This window comes from Neophocaena asiaeorientalis, unplaced genomic scaffold (genome assembly GCF_003031525.2).
Source record: "Neophocaena asiaeorientalis asiaeorientalis breed wild unplaced genomic scaffold, Neophocaena_asiaeorientalis_V1.1 scaffold5, whole genome shotgun sequence".
NCBI classification, from domain to species: Eukaryota; Metazoa; Chordata; class Mammalia; order Artiodactyla; family Phocoenidae; genus Neophocaena; species Neophocaena asiaeorientalis.
This window is the reverse complement of record NW_020174698.1, coordinates 8,172,438-8,198,657: the sequence shown is the minus strand read 5'-3', so window position 1 is coordinate 8,198,657 and position 26,220 is coordinate 8,172,438. Positions and strand designations below refer to the sequence as shown.

The window sequence follows — 26,220 nt, the reverse complement described above, 5'->3', positions numbered from 1 at the left end:
CAGGACATACATCCTCCAAAGGCTCTAGGGAAGAATCAGTTCCTCGCCTTTTCCAATATCTGCTAGCTGTTGGTATTCCTTGTCTTGTGGCCACATCACTGCAATCTCTATTTCACTGTTCACACTGCCTTCTTCTGTTCTCTCTGTACTCAAATCCGTCTCTCCCCTCTACTGGTAAGGATACTTGTGATTATATCTACATGCAAGGTCCACATGGATAATCCAAGATACTCTCCCATCTGAAGACTCTTAAGCACAACCTCAAAGACCATTTTTCCAGATAAGGTAATAGTCATGGGTTCCAGAGATTAGGATCTTGTATTTTTGGTGCCATTTTTCAGCCTATCACTGACATGGACTATGAACTCATCCTTCCTCCTGCGAGACATCTCAGCTCCATCTTTTCTCCAGGTAGTAGGAAGCTAGGAAAATAATTCTCTTAGGAAAATTTCCTATCTAGGTTCAGAGCAGTGGAATTAAGAGACAGTAATGTAACTACATTGTCTGGTTTTTGCTATTTTTTTTTTAATGAAATGAAAACAGAGATGATAAAAATTACTACTCAAAATGGCTAGAGTCAATGTTCCCTTACTATGTCTAAATTCCTGTAAAAATCAAATTAGAATATTTGCCTTGGAGATAGATATTTTCTTATTTGCTATCATTTGTTTACTTAAATGAACAGATCACTTCAAATCAATGTTATTCTATTTCTTTATCATTCTTCTCATTAAAATTTTGATCTAGTTCCAGTTAAAAAAGAATATTCACAAGTTCATGCTTCATGTTGTTTAATCTTCTTCCTTATCACATATTAAATGCTCAAGTAAACAGAAAAGAACATTAGAGATGGAGAGCAGGAAGAATAACATCAGTGTGCTAAATAATTCAAGCATTTATTTATCAGCTACCCTATAATAATTTTAAATGATCTTAAATTATGCCTCAAAAGGATAACAATATAATTTAATGGTACTTGAGTGTTTCAAGAAATTTGAAATAATAACACTGATGAATGGAAGGTGGCCTTTTCTCCCATAAGAAATAGAAAGCAGGTTATAGATAATTAGAAGTAGTGTTTTGGCACACTTAATATCATATGTATGGCAACATAATTTGTTTCATTTTTTCCTTAGAGGCAAAAACATGAAATACATATTTGAAAATATTCAGACATATTCAACAAGGTTTCTCCTGCAGCCACATATTATAAACTGTAATGCAGATTTATGAGAAGAGTAACAGTTCTTTCATGATTTCCAATCTGTTACCTCTCTGAAAGCTCAGATTTCCAGTCCTAACAAATTCCTTACGCAGCCAAATACCTCTCCTTTCACTCTTTTGGCTACTATCGCATAATGTTTGCTCCTATTAATTAAGTAGTCAGTAAATTCTATAAATCATCTTTCAGATAAATTACTATTTTAATTATGTTTATACATTTGTGCATTGATAGATTTTTAAATAAAAAATTTTATTTAATATATTAAAATTCTTTTAAATCCAGCAATACAATGAAAGATACTTTTTTCAAATCATATCATTCAGGTGGCTCATAAGCTTGAACTGGTCAAATAAAATTAATAATAAGATATGACAAAGTTTGGACGTTGTTAAACCTGAGGTTCCTAGGCCAGCACCTAGACCAAGTATCAATCAAAAGTAGCCATTGTTACCTATTATCATCTCCATGAAAATTACATGGGTGTAGACCATGGAAAGAGTGTGTGCTATGCCCCACTGCCCATACTCACAAAATTTCACATACACAAAAAATTCTGAGAAGCATGAAGTAAGCATCCATGATTTTACAGCTATAAGTAGGCAGAAATAGTTTAAATAAAGTGAAAAAATGCAATTGAATAACAAAGTCCTTTTTTAATGATATGTATGTTCTGGGGCGCGAACCCGTGTCGCCTGCATCGGCAGGCTGACTCTCAACCACTGCGCCACCAGGGAAGCCCATATTATGTGTTTTTTTTATCAGCATTAATTATATCCATCTAAACAAGAGTTTCTTCATTCTCTCCCAGTGATTTTCCACTGGACAGTAGCTGTTCAAATGATTGAGGAGTGTCACTTGCTTTGAGTAGGCTGGGGCCAGGATTACTTGATCATGAAATACACAGGACAGTCCCACATAATGAAGAATCCTCCAGTCCAAAATACCAAAGGCTCCTTTGGAAAAACACCAGAATGTTAAAAATAATCTCCCCTCAGCCATCCATGGGTTATGTGTACCTAAAATTACATCACTTACACTTCTATTTCTCAAAAGAGTATTGGAGCAGAATTTTGAAGAGAGTGCAAACCCTAAACATGTGATCATTTACTCACACAGGCTTGACCATTGTCAGTGAGGCATACTTAAATGGGCATGTGAGTATACAACTTGCTCATCAACGGCTGAACTGATGTTTTTGGAAAACTATATATCAAGAAATAAAAATGTGTTTATAGACTAAAGTAATACCACTTCTGGAAATTTAATGTAAGGAGATGATTAAATCTATATTTAGAAGAGCAAAAAATTAAGCAATCAAAATATTCTACAATAGGATAATGGTGACACAAATTATGGTATTTCAATAGAATTTCACCATACAGTTCAAAAACACAAGTTGTGAAGATTATACAACAAATGTCATTTATTTTCATTTTAAAAAGTAAAGAGTATATCCCTATCAATAAAAGAAAGAGAGAAAGAAAGAAAGAAAGAAAGAAAGAGAAAAAGAAAGGAAGGAAGGAAGAAAGAAAGAAAGAGAAAGAAAGAAAGAAAGGAAGGAAGGAAGGAAGGAAGGAAGAAAAAGAAAGAAAGAAAAAGGGAAAGAAAGGAAGGAAAACCACCAACCACCACCACCAGAAGGAAATACACCAAAAAGCTAATAACAGTGACTCGGGAACTGTGAGACCACGAGTGATCTTGCTTTTTCTTTTTTCTCTATTTTCCGATAAAATTTGTAACGTGCTCATAAAACTTTCTCACCGTTACAATCTCAGTGTCTGTCGCAGTGCCTAAGTTCAATAATATCATTACGGAATGAGTGGCTGGCTCAATATTTTTTTTCTTGAAAAAAAAAGTTATCCATTCCACTGTAAGAAAAATTTATCCACATAAATTCTGTCTATTCCATACAAGAAAACACAGATTGCTACTTCAGTGTGAGAACCATAATTTGGAGATGGCAATAGTAAAACTTTGTGTATTTATCTATTAATGTGTTTATTTTTGGATGATGAAATTAAGTCCTCAAAATATAAGATTTACCACCTTGAGCTCTGAACCATGTAGCTAGCCAATTGCTCTGACAATGATACACAGCACCTACAAAATGTTACTATTTAATTAAAGGAGTTAGTTGACTGGAACAAAGGAACACTTTCTAGGCAATTGCTTAGTGACTGAGTGGCATCAAATGATTTATCCAGCTTGTAAAAAAAAGCACAGTTACAAACCCATATAATAATTCTTTTTTGTCTTTTAGTCAAATCAAATTAAACTTTAAAAAAAAAGATTTTCCATGTGAAGAGAAATTTCATATATATATACAAATTTGAGCATAAAATATCAATCATTTTATCAAAATATACAACTGCACTAATAATAGCTGAATGTATACCAATAACTTGAGTTTCTTGAACAAAAATTTAATTCAGAGTAGGAAAAAATTTTGATACTAAACATGCCACTTTTCATATTAAACAGCTATTTTGTCTCTCAGTCCCCATGTGATATGTATTCATTGCTTTTTAACTGCAAGGTCTGTGGAATTACAGTATTTAATCTCTATGACATGGCTCTTTCCTGCTGCCTAAAGTGCTGAAATAAGAAGAATCATTTCAGCAACAAAACTGCAAATTTTGCATACTGGATTTTATATCCTATACATTACCATGGCATTTTATTCATCTTGATTTGAAAACACTGCTGCAATAACTTTATTACCTGCTTGACATAAAAAGGCACAGCAGCAGCATACTGTTTTAGATCTGCCAGCAGAAACTAAAAACAAGGTTAGGCTCATATTTAGGGTATATGAAAAGGGATTTTTTAAAGTAAAGTTTATTTGCTTTTTAGCCCATGTAATATAAAACTGTGAGATAACTATACATTTTTATCTCATTTTGTCCCCAAACTGTGCTCTGTCTAATTATATCTATGCAATGAATTGGTTCAGCATTATGAATTACTGTAATAATTCAACAACTTTACAAAAGACTCCATCACTACCACAATCCATATGGCATGGCAGCAAACCACATATGTTATGATGAAAATTATAGATCCATTTGATTGAGTCATTAATACAGAATATTTCTCTTATGGCTGTTTAATCCCTCATTTCAGCTTGGTCAGAGCTCAAACTGTTCATGCATTCCAGGGAAAGAACATCCAGTTGATTCCAAGAATAACAATCAGGTAAGTAGTAAAACTGGGAGAGCCTTCAACTCTTTGTTTGGATCCCTCAAGTCTAGGGTCATACACAGGTAATCACATCACCATCTCATCAGTCACCTTTAGGAGGTAAGACAATAAAAAATACATGGTAGGAGAAAGGAGGGGAACTGTGTTTGGCAATGATAATATATGTCCCAGTAATATGTTAAATATGCCTAGAATTTAAATAGGCCAACGAATTTGGAGTAATACTATTTATATTCATTTTGAATTAATATATGTAAAGACACAATGGCTGACTCCATTAAATCAAAAGATAGCAATTAAAAGAAAAACTCCAGGGCTTCCCTGGTGGCGCAGTGGTTGAGAGTCTGCCTGCTGATGCAGGGGACACGGGTTCGGGCCCCGGTCCGGGAAGATCCCACATGCCTGCGGAGCAGCTGGGCCCGTGAGCCATGGCCGCTGAGCCTGCGCTCCGCAACGGGAGAGACCACAACAGTGAGAAGCCCGCGTACTGCAAAAAGAAAAAAAAAAAGAAAGAAAAACTCCACTGCAAAATCTCTGTAACTAGATTATAATCTCTTTTTTCTCTCTCTTTCTCTATCTACACACATAATACACACATATATACATGTATATGTAACACGTATAACATAACCAAGAAAAAAGTATTATTTAAAAATATCCTGAATCTTCCAAATCTACAATATTAAAAACATTTAAAAAAATCTCATGAATCTAAATTCCAAAATAAAAAAATTTAAACCTATGAAATTAGAAGAATTTTCCAAAATTTAATTATAACCAAACACAATATAAGTTGGCCATCTTGATCATTGGGTTTAAATACTCTGCTGTGTTGATTCATTGTAATATAACATATAATAAGCATATGTTTGTTATGAATACATACTTTGTGATTATTCCAAGTCAATTCAAAATGATGCATGAAGTTTTTATGTATAGGTAGCCAGCAACAGATGGCTATTTTTCTTTAGTGTAATGACTTAGTCAAGTAATGGAATCAGGAGATACTATTCACTCCCTCCATTCAATGACCCTGGTTCCCAGGCATGTAAAATCTAACACTTTATTTACCCCAAGTCAATCAGGAAACTATCATTTACCCGTTATTTCTACATGACTCTGGAAGGTAGAGAGTGACCATCTTTTAGACAGGCATATTCCTCTATGTATATAAGTGATATAGTTACTTTTTTATGGGAATTTTTGATAACATAGTAAAAACAATTAAATAAGACTTCAGTCCTATAGATAGCTCCTTTAGATAATAGGCTTTATGAATGTACTACTAACTCCAGCATAGTCATAATTTTTAGGATGCTTTCCAGTTCAAAAAGCATAAAATTTCAGACTTTCAAAATCTTCACATCAAAGAAACTGTCATTAGCTAATACAGACCCAAGTCAGTTTTGTAGTTTAAAGATTCCTAACATATATTCATTTCAAAGAACAAATGATACAAGTTAGCAATTATGGAACATTTCCTCAATTCTGAGATTAAACAAAACAAAAAACCATTATGTGTCCTATGGGGTTAGATGCCCTTGATAAAATCAGGAAATCAATAACTTTTGATGTGAAATGGGTTTATCAGATGTGGTCAGTGACTCTAGATCAACTCTTCCTGATGGCAACTTTGAAAGAGTCAGGGGACTTGAACAGAGGACCAGAGGACAGATTTCTGAACCTAGTCTCTGAACTAATAAAAGCAGGTTTTTATGGGTAACTCAAGAGTATACAAGTATAACAATGAACAAAAGGGAATGCCATAAAAATAGAGCCATCAATGTGGTCACCATAATTACAAGGACTTCTGAATAATTATTTTAATCATCCCCATTAGTCAGAATGTCATCAAAAATAAGATAACCACACCTAGTTTTATAATCAGATGGAAATAGGAGGCTGGCAATAATAATTACAGACCTATCTGATAAAGTAACAAGATAGTGACACTTTAAAAATATTTAGCCATGTAAACAGTTACCTGCCCAAGGACGTTTTACACTAGTGTGACAGCTCAGCCAGCAAGAGACCTTTTATTTCCATTCCATTCAACCCCCCCGATTTCTACACCATAATGGGGCATCTAGACATTCAGAATATCAAAATAAAGTATATCATCTAAACATAAAATGTTGGAAGGCAGTCCAAGTTGTAAACCATCAGTGCACAGCTAGGGAAAGTTTCTAGGTGTAAAATAAAGGGTGTCAAGACCATAAGTAATGCAATTATACAGCTAAGGCGTTGGACTCTTCTTCCACAGCCGCTGCTACTAAGTGACAAGAAACCTCCCTTTTCTACTTTGAAAAATATCACGCCTTTTACAAATAAGGGCATGAAATGGCTACTGATGCAAACTATTCATATATTCTTTCTGTGAACTTCAAATTTCCCATCCTTCTGCAACATTAGCCACATCAATTGAAAATTTGGTAGGGAGAAGGAAACAAACATAAGTAAAATGTGCAAACATTTTCATAGGCACCAAAGAATCTTGTAAACAGTGTCTCTATCAGTGAACTTAAAATAATTAGGTATTGGGTAAGGAAGCCTACAATTTTAAGTATTATAAAAAGAAGGAAGAAGTATCATGCTTCTTTGGTATTAATTTTTGTAAAATGACACACTTAAAAAAGTAGATAGCTGAGAGATCTCCCTGTTGTACCTGAAGGATACCATTTCTTGTTCCAAAACCATACACTTATATTTTTAAATGTATGTCTATGTCCATGTTTGAGTTTTAAATTAAGAATCTGACATTGGGCAAAGGTCAAGAAAGTTATTTTGGAAATTAATCATAGAGCTATATCAGATGCATTACTCCTGTAAGGCATAATGTTATGAAAATGTATAGGCACTAATTTGTACCTGTTTATTTTTCATCTTGCTTCAAAAGTTAATTTTAATATATAAATGCAAACCATGTTAAATGGATACTTTACTGATTGTAAATTCATATCCTCTTCCTTATGAAATCAAACGTCAATTAGGTGATAAGGAAGACGTCAAAGGTCAAGCCTATGCACGCTAAGCCATGGTGCCAGGTGTGGCATACAGGCAGAATGGCTAGGGGAAAAAAATATTAGTTTCTGTGATTATCACACTACTATAGATAACACACAGGAAATTTTAAAAAAACATAAAATAACATAGTTACTGTGGTGATTTGAAAACACGGCCACAAATTTTTTGAAAACCCTCCTTTTGAGAGTTTGCATCCATGTTCTATCTTCTTAAATCTGGGTGATATTGGACCTGCCTAAATATATAGAACACAGTAGAAGTGGTGGAATGAGACTTGAGGCTAAGTCACAAGAGACCATGCAGCTTCCCCTCTGTTCAGTGGAACCTGGAATATTTGCTCTTGGAGCCCTGAGCCACCATGTTAAAAGTTCAGTTAGCTGGGGAGTTATTCCAGTCCAGGTGTCAGACATGTGCATGAAGAAGTTTCTAGATGATTCTCACCTCCAGGAGTTTGAGTCACCTTCAGCTGTTCAATTTAGTATTCCTGGCTGAGGATGCAAACATCCTGGGACAGGAAAAACCCACCCCTGCTGTGCGTTTCTGAATTTCTGGTTCCCAGAAGCTGTGAGCATTATAAAATGATTATTGTTTTATGTCAGTAAGTTTTGGGGTATTTTATTATGCAGCAGTAGATAAATGGAAAATTATGGAAAATTATGTCTTATTAAGAGGTTGAAGGAAAACTTTGATGAAAGTTGCAAATTTCTTAACATAAAAATACTGCTCTTCCATGATCTTTCCCCTGCTTACCTGTCCGGCCTCATGCCTTACCACTCTCCAATTCCAATCCCATGTTCATATATAACAACTTGTATTTTCTATGGGAAAATTTTCTTTTGTGTTCATCTACCTTCACCATTTATATGCTGCCTGAAGTGCTCTTTTACCATTTATAGACTTAGCAAAACTCCCAGCTCATTTATCACTGCCTCTGAGAAGCCTTCCTCAGCACACGCTCTCTAGCCTGAAATAAATGTACCTTTTCTTGTAAGAGATTTATTTATATATTTCTCTCTCTCTCTTTAGTTAGCGAGCTCCTTAAAGACAAACATTTTATATTGTCTTTAAGTCTGTGACTTCAGACTTCAGTGCTTAGCACATTAGGCAATCAATCGATGATTGTTGAATAAATGCATTTATGAACAAATGAAAGAATGAACATAAAAAGGTAATTTAAGGTAGGATAGTATCTAGTGTTGGTGAAGACATGGAACAACTAGAACTTTCAAGCTGAAAGGTGGAGTATAAATTGATACAGTAAATTCAAAAAACTGCTATACCTACTGAAGCTGAACATAAGTATATGTTATTACCTAGCAATTCCACTTCCAGGTAGACGCTCCCCCAAAATGAGTATAACTGTTCCTTAAAAGTCAAATGCCTATCATCAGTAAAATGAATAAATTGTAGCACATTCACAAGATAGAATATTTTACAACTATGATGTCAAGTGATCTACAGATACATACAACAATATGAATGAATTTCACAATGTTTGAGAGAGAAGCCAGATGAAAGAGTATAAACTGTAGAATTCCATTTACCTAAGTTATTTATTACTATTAGAAACCAGGGACAATCGTTACTCTGGAGCAGTTGGGTTAGTGACTGCAGGGGAGTGATGGAGGCTTCTGGGGTGCTGGTAATATTCTATTTTTTGACGTGGATTCTGGGTATATTTCGTTTGTGAAAACTCATCAAGCCATATATTTATCAAGCTATATATTTAATGCACAATTTTCTGCATATCTACACTCTACTTAAACAAGAAATTAAAAAATAAGTAAAGAGAAAGGTGGCTCTGTATCTAATCTAATTCTGGGCAGACTCCTGCCCAGAAACCCCCATGCCACCACACACACACGCACACACACACACACACACACACACACACACACACAACTCAACACAATACAATTAGAATCTCATCCCGAGATTTGAAATTTAAAGTCACTATTTATGGCAAAAATCTAATTAGGTCAAAATTTCTCTTGAAAATTCCTGAATCACTCACAAAGACTAGTTTATGTCATTTTCCTTATATACATCATTGTACCAGCTCTTTTGGCTTGTAAAACGTTAAGAATCTCTGAGTTCAAAAGAAACAAGAGGTATGTTTATCTGCAAAAGTTTAGGCATTAAAATCTTTCTGCTTTTAAGAGGAGTCAAGTTCATCTTGGAGGGAGCAGTTGAGTTCTTTGTATAATAAAACATATTATGTGGTGACTACATTATATACAAGCATCAAGTGAACTTTTTCTGCTTTTAACTATACGTTCTTGAGAATTACTTATTTGAATTCATCTATATATGATATACTACTTTTACACAGTTCACACATTTCCCATAGCATCTCTCTATTGAAATTTACTGTTACGTAACATTATTCTGGAATCATGCCAATTTTAGGTCATTAGTGTCTTGACGTTATTTGAACTTCGATTGCACTGTCACTGTTAGTTCAAAGAAAAACTCTGTGAGCCCATCTCATAGCATCTCTCTGGATTTTTACTCAGCAAACACAGAAATGGAGCTACCCTGCAAGTGAATAATTTGAAAAAGAGAATCTGGCTCCTGATTTGACTTTCAATGTGAAGAGCTACTCAGAGCACATCCCTACCTTGAATATAAAAATAGAGTAAGTGGAGGAGAAAACTTCCTCCAGAGCATACATTAAAAGTTTTCTAAATCCTACTTCACCAAGCTAAAAATGATAAGATGATAGAGGTAGTCTATAAAGAAAGAAATTTTAAAAAATACGAACAAGACTGAGAGTCTGAGATTTTCATCTGACTTGATCAAAGATGACTAGACCAAAGAAAAACCCACCTTGCTGACTGCCATCCAGGAAGCTGCCTGAAGTTTTTAATATTCTTATGAAATTAAGGATAAGAGCTGATGGACTTCCTTTTACTATCAAGCACTGTACCCTCAGAAAGAGGACAGGCTACTGAATTTTGAATAATTTATTTTTTCCACAATCAAGGAAGCTTTAAAATCCAGAGAATCTTATTAGAGATGTAAAGTATTTCCAAAGTTTTGTAGAGCTACAGAGGCAATTCATAATTCTTGATGTAAAATCCAAGAAGAATGTTCAGGGAAGAGGGGGAAGAAGAATGCAGAAGGAATATCAGAATAGTTAGTTTCCTAGCTTTTCATAAACCACAGATGTGCAAGATTCTGCCTAGATTCTAACAAAGCCCTCCTAGGCTTGATGAAATCTAGCTTGAGTGAGCATGTACAATTTGACATGTGAACATGAATGCATGCAAATGCTTATGTTAGTACATCAGAATCTAGGATAGGGACATGTGTGGTGGTCACAGTTTTTAAAATACCCTGTATTTGATTTTAAAAGTGTCATACATTCCCTATTCTTCTGTTGAGAATCACTGGTATAAAATGATAGGTTATAGGTATCATGCTACTTGTCAGGGCAGGATGTAGTTAAAAACAGTAGTCAAGCAGTATAGCACATGGTATAGCATAGTGTTGCCACGGTGAGGTGAAAACAGTATGAGCTCTGGAGTTAGACTGGGGTTACAATCTGGGGTCAGCCCCTAAAGGCCATCTGATCTGAGCAACTTTACCAATCAGCCTCAGGTTCCCTATGGGTAAAATGGGTGTGTTAAAAGCTGTTAATATGAAATTAGAGAAATAATGCATGTAAGTCATATATCACAGCACCTGACACATTGTAAAATTATTACAAATGGGTGCTTTAATTACAGGTTATACTAAATATTTATATTCTGATTTATTAAATTTACATTCACCTAGAAAGAAGAATAAATGGCTTACCCATGTTCACCATCCCCTTTTACTTCAACCAGTTACTAAAATAAGCTTATGAGTTGGTGCTAAGCTACACTGACTACCAACATAAAAGGAAAGTGAAGAAATTTCAGGCACAAAAATTCAAGAGGAGAAACAAATCCCTAGGGACATGCTCTCCTTATTGACATATTTCAGTCAAAAGAAAAGTCACATTTACAGATAACTTTTTAATTTCCATGTACTTCTTATTAACTACATCTGGAATAGTTATTTTTTAGTTGCAAATTAAAAGGAGAGTCATAAACAGAAGTTTTATTGGCTTCCTGGACTATCATGGAAAAAACTAGAAAAGAGAAAGGGATTACAGTATTATCATGCACACAGAAGACGTATAATAATATGTTATAATTTAAAGACTTAGATATCTCCATAGCTACATACAGAATTATAAGACCCTAAAGATCATGTGTCTTAGTTATTTTTATTAGTAAAAATTACAATGATCAGCCTATGGTTACTGTTCAAAAATGTTAATCAAATCAATGAATAAATTGGAGTTTTTAATGTTTATAATAAAATAATATTTTTGTTATTTAAAGTGAATTGAAAAGGAGAGAGAAAGAATAAAAGTCTGATGGTATTCGAAACAAACTCTATTTTAGTATTTCAGAGAAATTCTCTTATAGGAATCAAAGAAAACACACATTCAGCAAGAAGGTAGAGTTCTAACACCCAGCAGAAAGAAATGTGCTGCTAATGACAAAAGGTATTCATAAAAACAGTTTCAATTGTATCCGGAACTGTTGCTAAGTCATTCAATCAAGGCACTGGCAACAAGAGAACACTTTATTTTCAGTATCAAAAGAAGATTATCAGAATCGGTTGCTTAAACCCATTGTAGAGAAACAAGATAGTACTTTAAAAATATAGGCAAGTAAAGCAAGAAAATTTAAAGTGTTGGAGAATTTTTAAAAATAATTGCGATAAACTTCTTATAAGTATCTTAAGAATAGTTTCATGTAACACCATAGGCTCAAGATGATGAAAGGTCACTAATATATTGCCAAACACATTTTTATGAGATAAATTCAATTATAATTGCTGTGACTATTCCATCCACAATTTAGACATAGAATCCAATTATCCATTTCATTTTCATTTATACCCCATGGGCTAGATCATTTATCATGTTTCATGATAATGATCAGAAGACACATGGAAAGTGATTTCTGGAGCTAACAAATGACCTACTATATTAGCATAGCTTATAAGATCCTGTTAACAACTACTATGCATAAATATGAGGTAATTAAATTTACAATGCCAGGAGTGTTTGATATGCTACTTGCTTCCTTCAGAGCTGCCAAAAATCTGGGTTGCTAAATGCAGCAAAACCATTTGGTTGCAAATCAGGAATCATTATGCCGCAGAACTCCAACAGGTAGCTGGTACGCTGTGGCTCAAGAGGATGAGATGCGTCTTTCATCATCTGGTATTATTACTTCTTGCCACCAAGCCATCCATCATTACTGCACAGACAGCTTGAAACGATAGTCCTGGACCCTCACATTACTGCTCCTTGAACTCTGTCTCATCCATCTTTTGCATCATTCTTGATTCACAGCTAAGTACCCTCTCCCAGATGCAAAACCAAATGTGAACCTGTAATGCCTTTAACCTACAGTGCCTCTCTAATAGTAATTGATTTCTCTTTATTACAGAGCCACAGTTCAGAAAAGAATACCAATGCTTACTGATGCCGAAAGATGATTTTAAAAAAACCCAAGTTACAGAATTCCAATAATTGTAGGAAAATACATTATTTTGTTTTGTTTTGTTTTGCAAGTTAGGCTTCAGAATTGCAATATTTATTCATAAGACTCAGAAACACAAACAGATATAGACAGATATAGATGCCTCTGAGTGCAAAAGCACACAAGCCAGAAAGAAAAGATAGCCTATAGTATGTACATAAATGCAATACTTTAATCTGAAAACTATTAATCAGAGTTTCAAATATACTTAATAGTAAAAATCAGAACTTTAATGTACTTAGTAGGTTGAAACTGCAAGATGTGTTTTCATCCTTGACACAATATAAACAAAAGACAGGGATTAAAAGTTAAATGCAAGAATATTTGTCAAAACTGCCTTTTAAAATAAATCTCTCACCTACCCATTTTTTTCCTTCCTCACTGATTGCTAAGAGAACCTTCAAAAATGATACCAGTTACACAGTGGTTGGTGTACCATAAACTATCCTAGACTAAAAGGTTTTAATTCTGCTCCATCTGAATGCTGTTATAAAAGTTTAATAAATCAAAATGATCAAAATGTTCCCAGTGGCAGATTGGGATTCAGTTTCCAATTCAAATTCTCTTTAATATACAGCTCCGCTGACATCTTGCATTTCCATCATCCATGTTGAATCCCAAACACCCGGCTTTTCATCATTGTGATGCATCAGCCAGTCTGGTCATGGTAACTACTTTTTAACAATCCTGCACAATACAAAGAAATGTCAAACCTGGTGGGGGGTTTAACATAGCACAATTACGGCAGGTGGGAACTCTTTATCCTTAAGTAAATATTTTTAAATGACCCGCTGCAGTGAATGACATTCTTTGAGGATTGAGAAATGCTGTTGGCCAAAAGTCTTAGAAAGAAAACCTCCCCCCTTCCAATGCTTCAAAAAATTGATGTAAGAAAAAAGACATGTCTAGGAGCATTATTATCCAGGGCACTCAAATTCTGAAGAGCAGAGAAAGTGAAGTCTTTGGAGAGCTTGCTTTGTTTCTATGAAGTAAAAAGTTTTTACAGAGAACAGGAAAAAGATTTCCACTTAACATATAGTCTCAAATCCAACCAGGAATCTACATGAAGCAGAAGGGGAAAAAGTGTTTACACATGCTATATCTCACATGTGTTTTTATATATGAATAATGTCAGGAATAAAGACAGACATTATATTTAACCATGTCAGGGTTCTCTTTCTAAATTTTCCATTTAACTGCATACATCTGCTTTTATCCTAAGTTTAACAACATGAAAAATTCTAATGATATTGGCTAAAGACAATGAAATGGAAGCTTACAAAATACGAAGAATTTCTATACACTATTGTTTAATTTATCTTGTGTTGAATCCCCGTTTAATAACCTTCAACTAGTTGAAGCCTTTCCCACGTGCCTAAAGATTTAACACCTGTCTCTCCAGTACCCCAATCAAGAGTTTACAACTAAAATTATCATCTATGCTCTCAAATAAGTTCTTCTACACGCCTTCCAAATTTTTGTCCATAATACCATATTTCGCCTAGTATCCCAGGCTGACTGTTCTTTCCCCTGTCATTTCACAATGTTCTTAACAATATCTCCACCATTATCTCTCCACCTTGACTTGCCCTTTCCATCACAATCCCCCTAAGGGATGCCTTACCATCTCAAGTTTTTAAGATTTTTAGAGCCCCCTAAACTTACTCCCTGCAAACTCATCATTCTCCAAATCATCCCTCATCCTAGTTCTCCGAGACAGATATGAATACATGAGTAACCTACCGCAAAACTCCCCAAAGTTCCCAGATCAAATGACATAATAATTTATATTCCTTAGTCTGGCATTCAAATTGCTCCACAGTTAGGCCTCAAAGTACACTTTCAGGCTCATATCAGACTTCTTCCCTGAAAAACACTGTGTCATGATCCATTTTTAATACTGCTCGCCAAGAGCATATGTTTTCCTATGTAACACCCTCTGCTTGAAATGACCTTACTTATTTTCAACTATCCAAATCCTACCCGTCCATCAATGGTAAGATGAAACATTGCCTCTTCCTCAGCTCATTCCCTGACCACTAAAGTCAAGGATGAGGCTGTCCTCCTCTGTTCTACACATGAAGACCATGTCATTCATATGGCACTTTACAATCTATACTATATTTTGTTTCTTTAACAATTATTTGATTGTATCTGCTGGGTATTGGCCATGATGCTGGCTATAGAAATACAATAGTAAACAAGCAAAAAGGAAGAGTCCTTGACTTAGTCAATCTAGTGGTGGAGGCAGATGTTAGGAATGCAGTAATATATTGAAGACTTGTGAAGATGCACTGCAGACAGAAAACACCTAGGCCCTAAGGTTGAAGACAGCATAGCACGTTAAAGCAAGTGAAAGAAAGCCAGTGTTGCTAGAGTTTGGTGAGCAAAGGAGAATCTGGACTGGAGAGGTGGACAGAGCCAGATGATGATGGGCCTTAGAGATTGCAGTGAGACATCTGGGATTGATACTGCATGAACAAGAAGCCATGAGAATGGGAAGAGCACACACTGACTTACTTTGTGTGATATAGTCAGTCTGCCTACTATTGTGTGAAGACTGACCTGGAGGAGGCAAGTGCTGATGTGGGGAGACCAGTGAGCACTTTTAGTGAAGTAAAAAGCTCACAGATATAGAGAATAAACTAGTGGTTACCAGTGGGGAGTGGGGAGAGGGAAAGATAGGGGTATGGGATTAAGAGATACAAACTACTATGTATAAAATAAATAAGCAACAAGGATATATTGTACTGCACAGGGAAATATAGCCATTCTTTTGTAATGAAACAAACTAATATAATATTATTAATCAATTATACTTCAATAAAAAATAAATAAAGTATCAGCACAAAACATTTTCTTAATTTAGAAAAAGTAAAAAGTACAGTAAAAAGAAGATGGTGATATGGATAAAAGCAATGGCATTAAAGGTAAAGAAAGTGCTGAGCACCCAAAGGATATGTAATAAAATTTGGAAAATTAAAGAAGCAGTCAAATAACATTCATATTTCTATCTGCTGTGTTTCACCCAACAATGTGAGTGTATTTGAGACCACTTTCTTGTACAAATCTTTGTTCTGCACATAGTAATGGTAGGCATTACATAAAGATCTTTTGAAAAGTTAAGAGCTAAATAACTCTGGAGAAAAAAATTGTAAGACAAAATCAATGAATTTTTTTCTGTACTAGAAAATAACTATCATTTGGCCTTTAGGTATTTTGGGAAGAAATGAGAGAAACCCAAATGAGATAAGAATGTGAAAGTATACATGTATTTGAGGGAACGAAGAAAGTTCAGGTGGAGGAAACAGCAAGTGTAACAGCCCTAAGGCAGGAGTATGCTTGGAAGAGTCAGTATGCTTGCTGTGGATTAAGGAAGGAAGTGAGTGATGGGAAATAAATTTTGAGTGGTACCCAGGGCATGTTTCATTTAAAGCCTTTTGGACCAGGAAAGTGCTGTAATTTTTCTTTTTCCTTAATATGAAGGAAAGTCACTGGAGGGAGTAACATGGTAACATGAGAATAGCAATGGTTTCTTCCATATGCATATGAAGATGACAGAAAATGCCAGTGGCAATTAGGAAGATGTAAATAACCATGTGGGTAAAATTTCTTTCCAACAAGCGTACAGGTTCATTCATTTGCAGTTTCTTTGTTGCCTTAACACAAGAACAGATTCTCTGCCATCGTAACTAAATCTGATTTCGAATTGCACAACACTGCAGAAAAGACAACAAAATATGTTCTTGGTTTAGGGGTCAGAAAGCAGGAAATGGAGAGCAAAACAAAGTTACCTTCCAAATCATATCCTAAAGTTAAATGTAATCCTGTCCCTATAGCCCATAAGAGATGAGACCACCTCTGTAGGCCACTTCTCTATAAACAAACATCAGAGCTAAGAGAAAGCTGTATAAGGAGAGGTTCTTATGGATTTATGTACTGAGAAAAGCTGCACATACACTCCCAAAATTATTTAACCTCTGTCCAGTCCTTAGTCTCCAAATCCTCACTGTTAACACTAAAATGGTACAATTTTTTTTTTTTTTATAAAAACTAGTAACTATGAACTAAATAAAATCCATGCTGAGGACTAACAAAACATAAATGTTTATCTGTACTTATTTGTGTTGACCTTACAATTGTTTTTATTTCTTACTAGACTGTTTCTCAGAAAAGGAAATAACATGATTTATATTAACCCAGCTGGAAAGAAAAGTGCTTTCTACAGTAATACGATAGACTTTGTTGAACAAGTTGGTTTTGACTGATTTACTTAATATTTAACTTCTACCTAACGTTTCATGAGTGTTTTCTGTTTCTGTGTATTTCCTAGTTTGTACTTAGTAAGTCAGGTTCCTGATGCCATTTTACTAGTAAGCAGAATGTGTATTAGCTAGCTCTTAAAAAGATGTGAACATCTAACTGGTGAATAGTTTATGTTAACTACAAAAAGCTAAACACTGAAATTCACCTGTCAGTCATACACTGGTTGGGAAGCCTGCTATTATTGACTCTCTAAGAAGATGAAGTGGTGGGAAAGTGGAAGAAACTCAAGTCATGTCCCATCACAATACTTATACCACCATCTACACACATTGTACCACTGAACACTATGAATTATCTCTCTGCCTTGATGACTGACTTCAATCTGTCAGCTAAAGAGCTTCTGTTTATAATGGTATAAGACTCTATAGTACAACATTATTTACCAAAATAGTGCTTAATAAATTTGGTAAATACCCATTGGTATATTTTCTACTTGTTAGGGGATCTTACTTTTTCCTCCCTATGGAATTAAAAATGTGACCAAAATCAAAGTCAAAACTCTGTCAAAATATTCAAGAATTCTACATTTTCCTATATAATTAATTAAATTATAAATTGCTTGAGAGCTGAAACTATGTCTGAGGTTTCTTTGTAATTTCCTGATGCCTATTACTTACCATTTTAAATACTCAATAAAGACTGCTAGCTGATTTTTCAATGAAGTTACAAATTGACTTCATTGCTTCCTTTTTGGTTTGGGGTAGGTAAGAGAAAGAAAAAGAATGAGCAGAGAGGGGAATATAAATTAGCTAGCCCCAAACTGTTAGTCTGGGAAGTTGATATATATCCTTTAGAACAAACGAACGCAAATTACATTTATCACAGACCCCAAGAGAACAGAATTAAGAGGCTCAGAAGGAAAATATAGTGCTCTGAAATCAAATTCCCTAGAGTTCAACAGAAAGAATTATTTGGCATGCAAATCATTCTGCTTCCTCTTTGATCTTTCTCAAATTCTTAAGAAGAAAGCTTCAACAAAAGCAAAATCCCCAAAGACACACTCCAAAAAAACAGTGACCAGCAACTCAACTGCTAAACATTAGGCAGAGCTCTATGCGTGACCCACCAATGCAAATACACTCAGAAATCCTTTGGGAAAGAACTCTCATTGCATTTTCATTTTAAAAACAAACAAGAAAATAAATAGCATGAAAATAACCACTCAGGCAAGACAAGTGCTACACTTTACCATTTTCATCAAGTAGCATGAGGAAATTCAGAGGAGGAGAAAATTAATAGCAAAAAGTATTTGTAATAATGGTACACAAAGGGGATAGAACAGAGCTTCAGTAATAATATACTAACTGAAATAAGGACCTCCAGTATCCTTTTGCTCATTTAGAATTTAAAAATGTACCAGACATCTTGTACATTGGATCACCTGAAGACTCCAAATGTTCCTTTTATCATACTCAAGGGTAGCAATGTAACATTTTTAGATATGCAACATTTGGGATCTCCTTCATATTTGAAACATTTGGTATCCCCTGACTGACTGCAGGTGCTTTCCTAGCCACGTAGGGGCAGTTGGGGGACATTTGTATGTGGTTTATCCATGCATTCTTAAACTTTTATTATAGTTCAGATTTTGTAAAACATAAATGTTTAAATTGAATTCTCCAAGGTAACTCTAAATTTCCTGTCACGTTGACTAGTTTTCACAATGGAAGCAAAGAAAAGGGATCTTCAAGTCACCGTTAAGAAAAAGAACCTTTATATGAATTCAAGAGTCTGGCAGCTGTGCTATGAAAACTAGTTAAAAATCAATTGTGTGTGTTGTTAAGCAGAATGCTGAAGGACTCAAGCTAGAAATTCCATGGCTTTTCACCACCAACTAAGAAAAGTATTAATATGTCATGTTTTCCACTTCCCAAATGTCCTTGCTTCTAATATAAAAATACTAAAATGAGACAGTCAGATCTGATTTCTAACTGATATACGCAAAAAATAAATAGAATACAACATATTAGTTAAATCAAGATTACTTTTCAAGTGAGAAGAAAATTCATGCTAAACAAAAAGTCACCCTCCCTAGTTCATATGAGAAGGAAAGTGACAGGTTCAGACCCTACAAAAAACAACTGCCATCATCTTCTCCTGTATGCCAGCAATCTTCCCTCCATCTGTAGGTAAGGGGGAAATGCGGTTCATCATCCATTCCCTGTATCTTTTGGGGTCAGCCCCACGCTCTGACTTGAACTACATTTTATTTATCGTCTTTGTGTAAAAACATGTGCTAGGTGCTGTAGCAAGCAAAGATGAACTAGACATACTCTAATGGAACATAAACTACACCCTTCTCCCACATTACCAAGTTCCGAACTCTGCATGTCCTTCAAGGTAAAGTTGTACCTTCTTCTGAAAAATTCCCTCAATTCCTAATTTACCTGAATAGAATTAATGACTGCCTTTGAATAGCATTGTTATGCTCTGTAGTCCCATTTACAGAAGTTCTCTACTGGCCATTCCAGTTGTCTCTCCATATGCAGCCATGCAATTTTTGATACCTGTGAGAGGTCGTAACCTCTTTATCCCCAAGTGGATGAGACCAAAGAAGTATGTAGCCATATGGGTATCCTATGACCATGAAGAGACACTGGCTTAGGATAAAAACCAAAACTAAGAACTGCAGAGTGAAGAACTGGAAAGAACCTGGATCCTTCCTGACTAAATGAACCAACCCTGGAGCCTATCTCTGTACCTTCTAGTTATAAAAGTCAGCAAATACATTTTTATTTTTTACATTAACTTGTATTGTCTTACAAAGGGAAGTACCAACAAGAATCCAAAGTCCTCATGATTTTAAACACCAAAATTTGTTTTACAGGCCCACCTACACTGGTACATGTGTTGACATTCACCTCACTTTACAGCTAGAGGTCAGTGGTATTCATTAGGAATAGATAAAAATATTAACAGAAAATGTATGTCCAGAAAATGTTGATAATGGCTAATAGTTGCCATTAAAGTTTTAAAGTCCAACCAGCAACAAAGACAAACAAAATGCTATGCTTTTCACATTAAAGAAATTCAAAAATGTAATTGGAGTTTCACAGATAAAAATTTAAAAAACACAGCTAACAAATGGGAATGGAAATTGAGTGTCAGTTGTAGCAATCAGAATTTTATAGTTCATTGTGGGTCAGTTGGCTAGAAATTTAGTTGGGTCTTTGATTTAGCCAGGTGGAAAAGAAAGGAGAAGACTGCAAATGAGATCAAGATTGAGAATCTATAACATAACTTAGACTACAAAGGTGGTGCTTTTAGTCTGAAGCTTGTAAACAACATTTCAACAATTTCACAATTTTTACACTTCCATTTTGTAGAAACATGGAGCAAAACATCTGCTCTTCATCTCATCTCTGTAAAAAGTTCTTTGTCAATAAAGATTGGCTTTCACAAACAAAATGTTATCATTACTCAAAATGATCTGGAAGCAAACCTGAAGTCGTGATAAAGTATATTCTGTTTAAGCATATTTTATTTTTTCTTCCTCTGGCTGTGGGAGAACAGGGATCAATACTCTTCAACATGAGAATTTTGCAGTGAAATTTTCATTTGTAACAAACAGCAACCAAAAGGCCTTAAGCATGCCCTGTCACTTTCAGTTTAGGAGAAAATGCACTAATAAACTCTTACCCTTGGGTCATCTTTGACAACAGGCAATACTATGCCAGATCTTATTAAGGACTATTCATATCACTGCCCCAAAAATTTCCTTTAAAATTACCATCTTTTGTATGCATTTAACAGGATGTCAGCTTTGAAAGTGCCAATGAGAGACAAGACCTGTCACCATAGTTAATTCTCAGCACTATTTCAACACCAGGAGAGCTGACCCTGAAGGGTGTGTTTTGTTGTTAGCAATATTTATTCGGTGGTTATCTGGACAAACAAGAAAACGTATTGCTTTATATTAGTTTTCAAATAAAACAACAAGCAGAGTATCACCTGTAAGTATTAGATACATAACAAACTAAAATATGTTGAAAAGAAAAAGAAAACTGCCAAAACTATCAAAATACATTCTAAGATGTTAACACACTCTGGATAGTACATTCAAAGTGCCATCATATCTTAAACCAACAGGTACAATATAAAATCTAAAACAAAATATAGGTTAAATGCCAGGACTTTCTTAAAAAGTAAAAAAATTTAAAAAGGGAAAGAAAAACAGCCAAAACTTTCTATGAAACTCAAGAAGTGTCCTCTTATAAATCTTACTGAAATAATTATTCACTCCACAAGCGACACTCCTAGAATAGAAATAATGGAGTTTCTCCAAGTAAAGAACACCAAGCTTTGATAAAATGTACTTTTCAGATCAGGTAAACAAGAGAAATCTAGCAATCCAAAATAAATCTCTTTTAAAATAAACAGGCATTGGGCTTCCCTGGTGGCGCAGTGGTTGAGAGTCCGCCTGCCGATGCAGGGGACACGGGTTCGTGCCCCGGTCTGGGAAGATCACACATGCCGCGGAGCAGCTGGGCCTGTGAGCCATGGCCGCTGAGCCTGCGTGTCCGGAGCCTGTGCTCCGCAACGGGAGAGGCCACAACAGTGAGAGGCCCGCATACCACAATAAATAAATAAATAAACAGGCATTAAATGGCTATCTGAAAGAAGGAAATTTATCTTTAAAGAGAACACCTGGATAAAAGCTTCAACTCTGCCTTCTATGAATTGTTGAATACATCAGGGGCCATTCCCTCAAAAAAATTTTATAGCTATGTATTTATATCTATATTGATATAAGTATATAACTGTAAGTTATTCAGAAGCACTCTAGCTGCACTATTAAAAGCCACCATCTGCTTCAGGGGCTGCACATCGTGCATGCACATACAAGTACAGTGAAGATACAGTGAGCATGATGACTCAAGAATACACCCACCTTCCTGTATCCACAGCATCTTAATCACTCTGAAGATTACCCAAGGACACCTTCAGGCTTTTCAAAAGTACCTTCAGGCTCAGGTGAGAAAGATTCAGCAACAGGGCTCACCAAAGAGGAATATACAAACATATATGAACATAAGTTAAACTGCCTCTCTATCTAAACACTAGAGTTAAATATTATCATATTTTCTTATTTGTCAATGAATTGGGGCTATGATTTCATGAACTTAAGCAGGTGATATAAGCTAACTCAGGAGCCATGAGAGAAGTTTTATTTATAATAGAGTCCTATACAATTTACAAAGATAAACTTTTTTTTTTTTTGATGAGCTACAGAATCTCTCGTGACAAAAGCATTACAAGTGGCTAATAGCCTTATTTAATAATGTTAATGCGAGATAAAGCTATGGTGGAAAGGAATGAGCCTGGCACCAGGAGTTAAGAAACACGGAATTAGGGCTTCCCCGGTGGCGCAGTGGTTGAGAGTTCGCCTGCCAATGCAGGGGTCACAGGTTCGAGCCCTGGTCTGGGAAGATCCCACATGCCGCGGAGCACCTAGCCCCGTGGGCCACAATTACTGAGCCTGCGCGTCTGGAGCCTGTGCTCCGCAACAAGAGAGGCCGCGATAGTGAGAGGCCCGTGCACCGCGATGAGGAGTGGCCCCCACTTGCCGCAACTAGAGAAAGCCCTCGCACAGAAACGAAGACCCAACACAGCCAAAGTAAAATAAAATAAATAAATAAGGCAAAATTCCTTTAAAAAAAAAAAAAAAGAAACATGGAATTAAATTCTGGCTCAGCCAGTTATTAGATCTTTGTGGCTGTGGGCAATTATCAAATAGTCTGAATTTCAATTTTCTTCTAAAAGTAAAGTATTAAAATCAAGTAAATCTTTTTTTTTTACATCTTTATTAGAGTATAACTGCCCTACAATGGTGTGTTAGCTTCTGCTATCAAGTAAATCTTAAAATGAAATAATACATGACATCAAAATACATTTGATGTCAAGCATTATAAAATATATTAACCTGAATATGGATGTATCTCATTTTCTCCTTCCAGCCTCTAAGCACTGACACGTGCCTTGCTCTCTGCTTGCTGGTTCTTCTTTCTCTTACCCCTGCCCCTCACATCCACAATCCTCATCCGGGCAACTTTTTCTCAACTTTCAGATTCTGTCTCAAAGAAAGTCATTGACAAAGGCCTTCCCTGATGTCTCTGACAAATCTCAGTCCACTTTAGATGTTTTTGTTAAAATCTGCCAAACTTCTCCTTGAAGAGACTTACATGGTTTATAATTATTTTCATTTGTGTCATAATCGATTGATGCATGATAGCCTATTCAACAAAGCTGCTTTTCCTCTAAATTTTCACACGGCTGATGTCGTCATTTTTTTAAGGTTTCAGCTCAGTTGTCACGTTCTCAAAGAGGCCTTCCAGATAATCTTAACTAAAATGTCAATCCCTGTCATTTTGTGTATTTATTTTTATTCATAACACATACCATGACTTGATACTACATTTTCAACATCTTCCTATACGATGTGCCTAATATACCTCAGTGTTAAGCTATATATGGGCAGAGTCTTTGTATTTTACTAACCACTGTATCTCCACAATCTAGAACAGTGGAATATATAGGGACTCAGTCAATTTTCAATGAATGTAATATACATTGAGCACTTGTACTTGTTTTTCCAGTACTCACTAAAGATATGTACTGATACATCATAATCCCTCACAATTCTTCTGGTAGCCTTAGTATCCCAGAATACTGAGGACCTCTTAGAAAGTGTAATTTTCTAAGATTTCATAGGGGGCCAGAATTAGTGAACAGCCACAACTGGGTTTTGATACCGGTAAAATTTACGGGTATACACGGGGATAGAAACTTTGACCTTGACATAATTGCCACAATGCTTTGAAAAACTAAAGTATCTAGAGAACTATTGTAAACAGGAAAAATCAATCTAAAGTTAAAATGCAAACTAGATGATGGCAATACGGAATAAAGTATTTTATATGTTTAGCCCTATTAGAGCTTTTAAAAATAGATTCCCTTCGATAGAAATCATTTGTTGAAAACTTGCCTGACAAACTATACAACTATAAACTTGCCTGACAAACTATACAACTACAGTCTTAATTTGACCTTAAGACATTTTCAGAACTTTTATAATGATATGGTTTTATAGTGACTTGAGATGAAGAGTACTTGATTTAAAAATCGATCCAAATATCTACAAAAGTTGCATTTGTTCTAATGAAGTGATGTCATTTCATGAAGTGAAAGCAATTTTACTTTACCTCTTACAATAAGTTGAGCAAAATTGGACACACCAGAACCTCGTTCTGACTGAGTTACACAGCGATACAAATCCTGGTCGGTTTTTGTCACTTCTTGCAATCTAAAGGAAGCAGCAAATCTTCTGTGATTGATGTTCTTAGTCTGGGCTACTGGTATATCTTCTCCATTTCGCCTCTGTAAACAGAAACCAATCTTTAAACATCAGGTTCTTAATATTTCCAGAAATCTAAAGCATCTTGGCAGTGAACATCTGTGATAAGTTATTCTTGTTTGTTAAAATTAGGCGGAAAATATCTGTGTAGCCCCACAAATTTTTACCATTGTCTTTCAATCAGGAAAAGTATGTAAGTAAACACTGCTATCCTTTACGGGGTGAAGTGCTGAAACTATATGATAGTAATCTCAGTTTTCCATAAAATTGTTATTAGCCCAGAGTATATGAATTAGCAGGACAGTTAATGGCTCTTTGGCAAATGATCCACTGCCCCCTCCCTTCTGCCAGACTCTCTATATATAAAGTCTTCTTTTCGCCCTTATACTATACTGCATGTGCTTAATAGGTTTGTCCCCTTCAGGAGACTGAGACCATGCCCAATGCATCTATTCTAAATGTGTAGCATGCGATCGTGACTATAAAATACAAATGAATAATTTAGAGTCAACCCAAAATCTGTACTCTTTGCAAATTTTTATCTCTTTGGCATTAATGACAGCCAACTTATACCATCTGAAAGAAATAATCAAAGGAACCTAAAAGTTAAAAGCGTATCTGTCAACTTTTAAAATAAACTATTGGAAAAACATATTTACAGTATCAGGGTGCCTCACACAAGACCATAAAGGAAATGGTTGAAATATTCAAATATAATAAAATTTCTAACTTCTATATGTTGAAAGACATCATAAATAAAGTGAAAAAAGCAAGCCACAAACTGTAATAAGATATTTGTCATGAAAATAATCATCAAAAGATAAATAGCCAGGTTATGTAAAATTCATCTACAGTTCAATAAGAAAAAAGACAAACCACCCTATCAAAAAATGGACAGGCTATAAAAAGAGAATATGTGTATGTCTAATAACCATGAAAAGAGATCCTCAACCTAAATTTAAAAATTCTTTATGTCAAAGATAGCACAAAGGGCAAAGAAAAGCTACAACTATGAGAGAGAATTGGTCATAAGCCTCATCCTAACTTCCTGTTGGTAAAATGCTAAGTATTCCTGGTACCCTTTCACACTACTTGAAATATCATTTCATCACTAGATATGGAAAACAGAACCGTAAAATTACTAGAATTGTAAATGGTTACAGTCACTTTAGAAAATAATTTGCTACTATCTAGTAAAGTTGAAGATGCATAAAACTTAGGACCCAACAGTTCCACTTCTACATTTCTATGTTTGGATCACTCTTCTATGTGTGATCACACAGATATGTACAAGAATGTTGAACACAGAATCGTTTGTAATAGTTAAGTATGGGAAAGATCCACATATTCCTGAGTGGTGGATAAATAAACTGAGATTTATCCATTCAGTAAAATTCAATGTGGCAGTTAAACTAGGCAAACGAAAACCAGTAGGGTCCTGGTAAAAAAAAAAAAAGTTGAACATCTCCTGCATTCCACTGAAATACATGTTTAAATCT

At 35.2% G+C, this 26,220-nt stretch overlaps 1 protein-coding gene across 2 annotated transcripts in view; it reads right to left on the bottom strand.

Moving 5' to 3' along the window:
• The window catches only part of PTPRK (protein tyrosine phosphatase receptor type K), a 564,516-nt gene that overhangs the window by 227,656 nt on the left and 310,640 nt on the right, over positions 1-26,220 (bottom strand). For both annotated transcript variants that reach the window (XM_024759084.1, XM_024759085.1), the window contains exon 6: positions 24,570-24,744. In XM_024759084.1, coding sequence (XP_024614852.1) covers positions 24,570-24,744 — 175 coding nt within the window. The remainder of the gene's footprint in view (positions 1-24,569; positions 24,745-26,220) is intronic.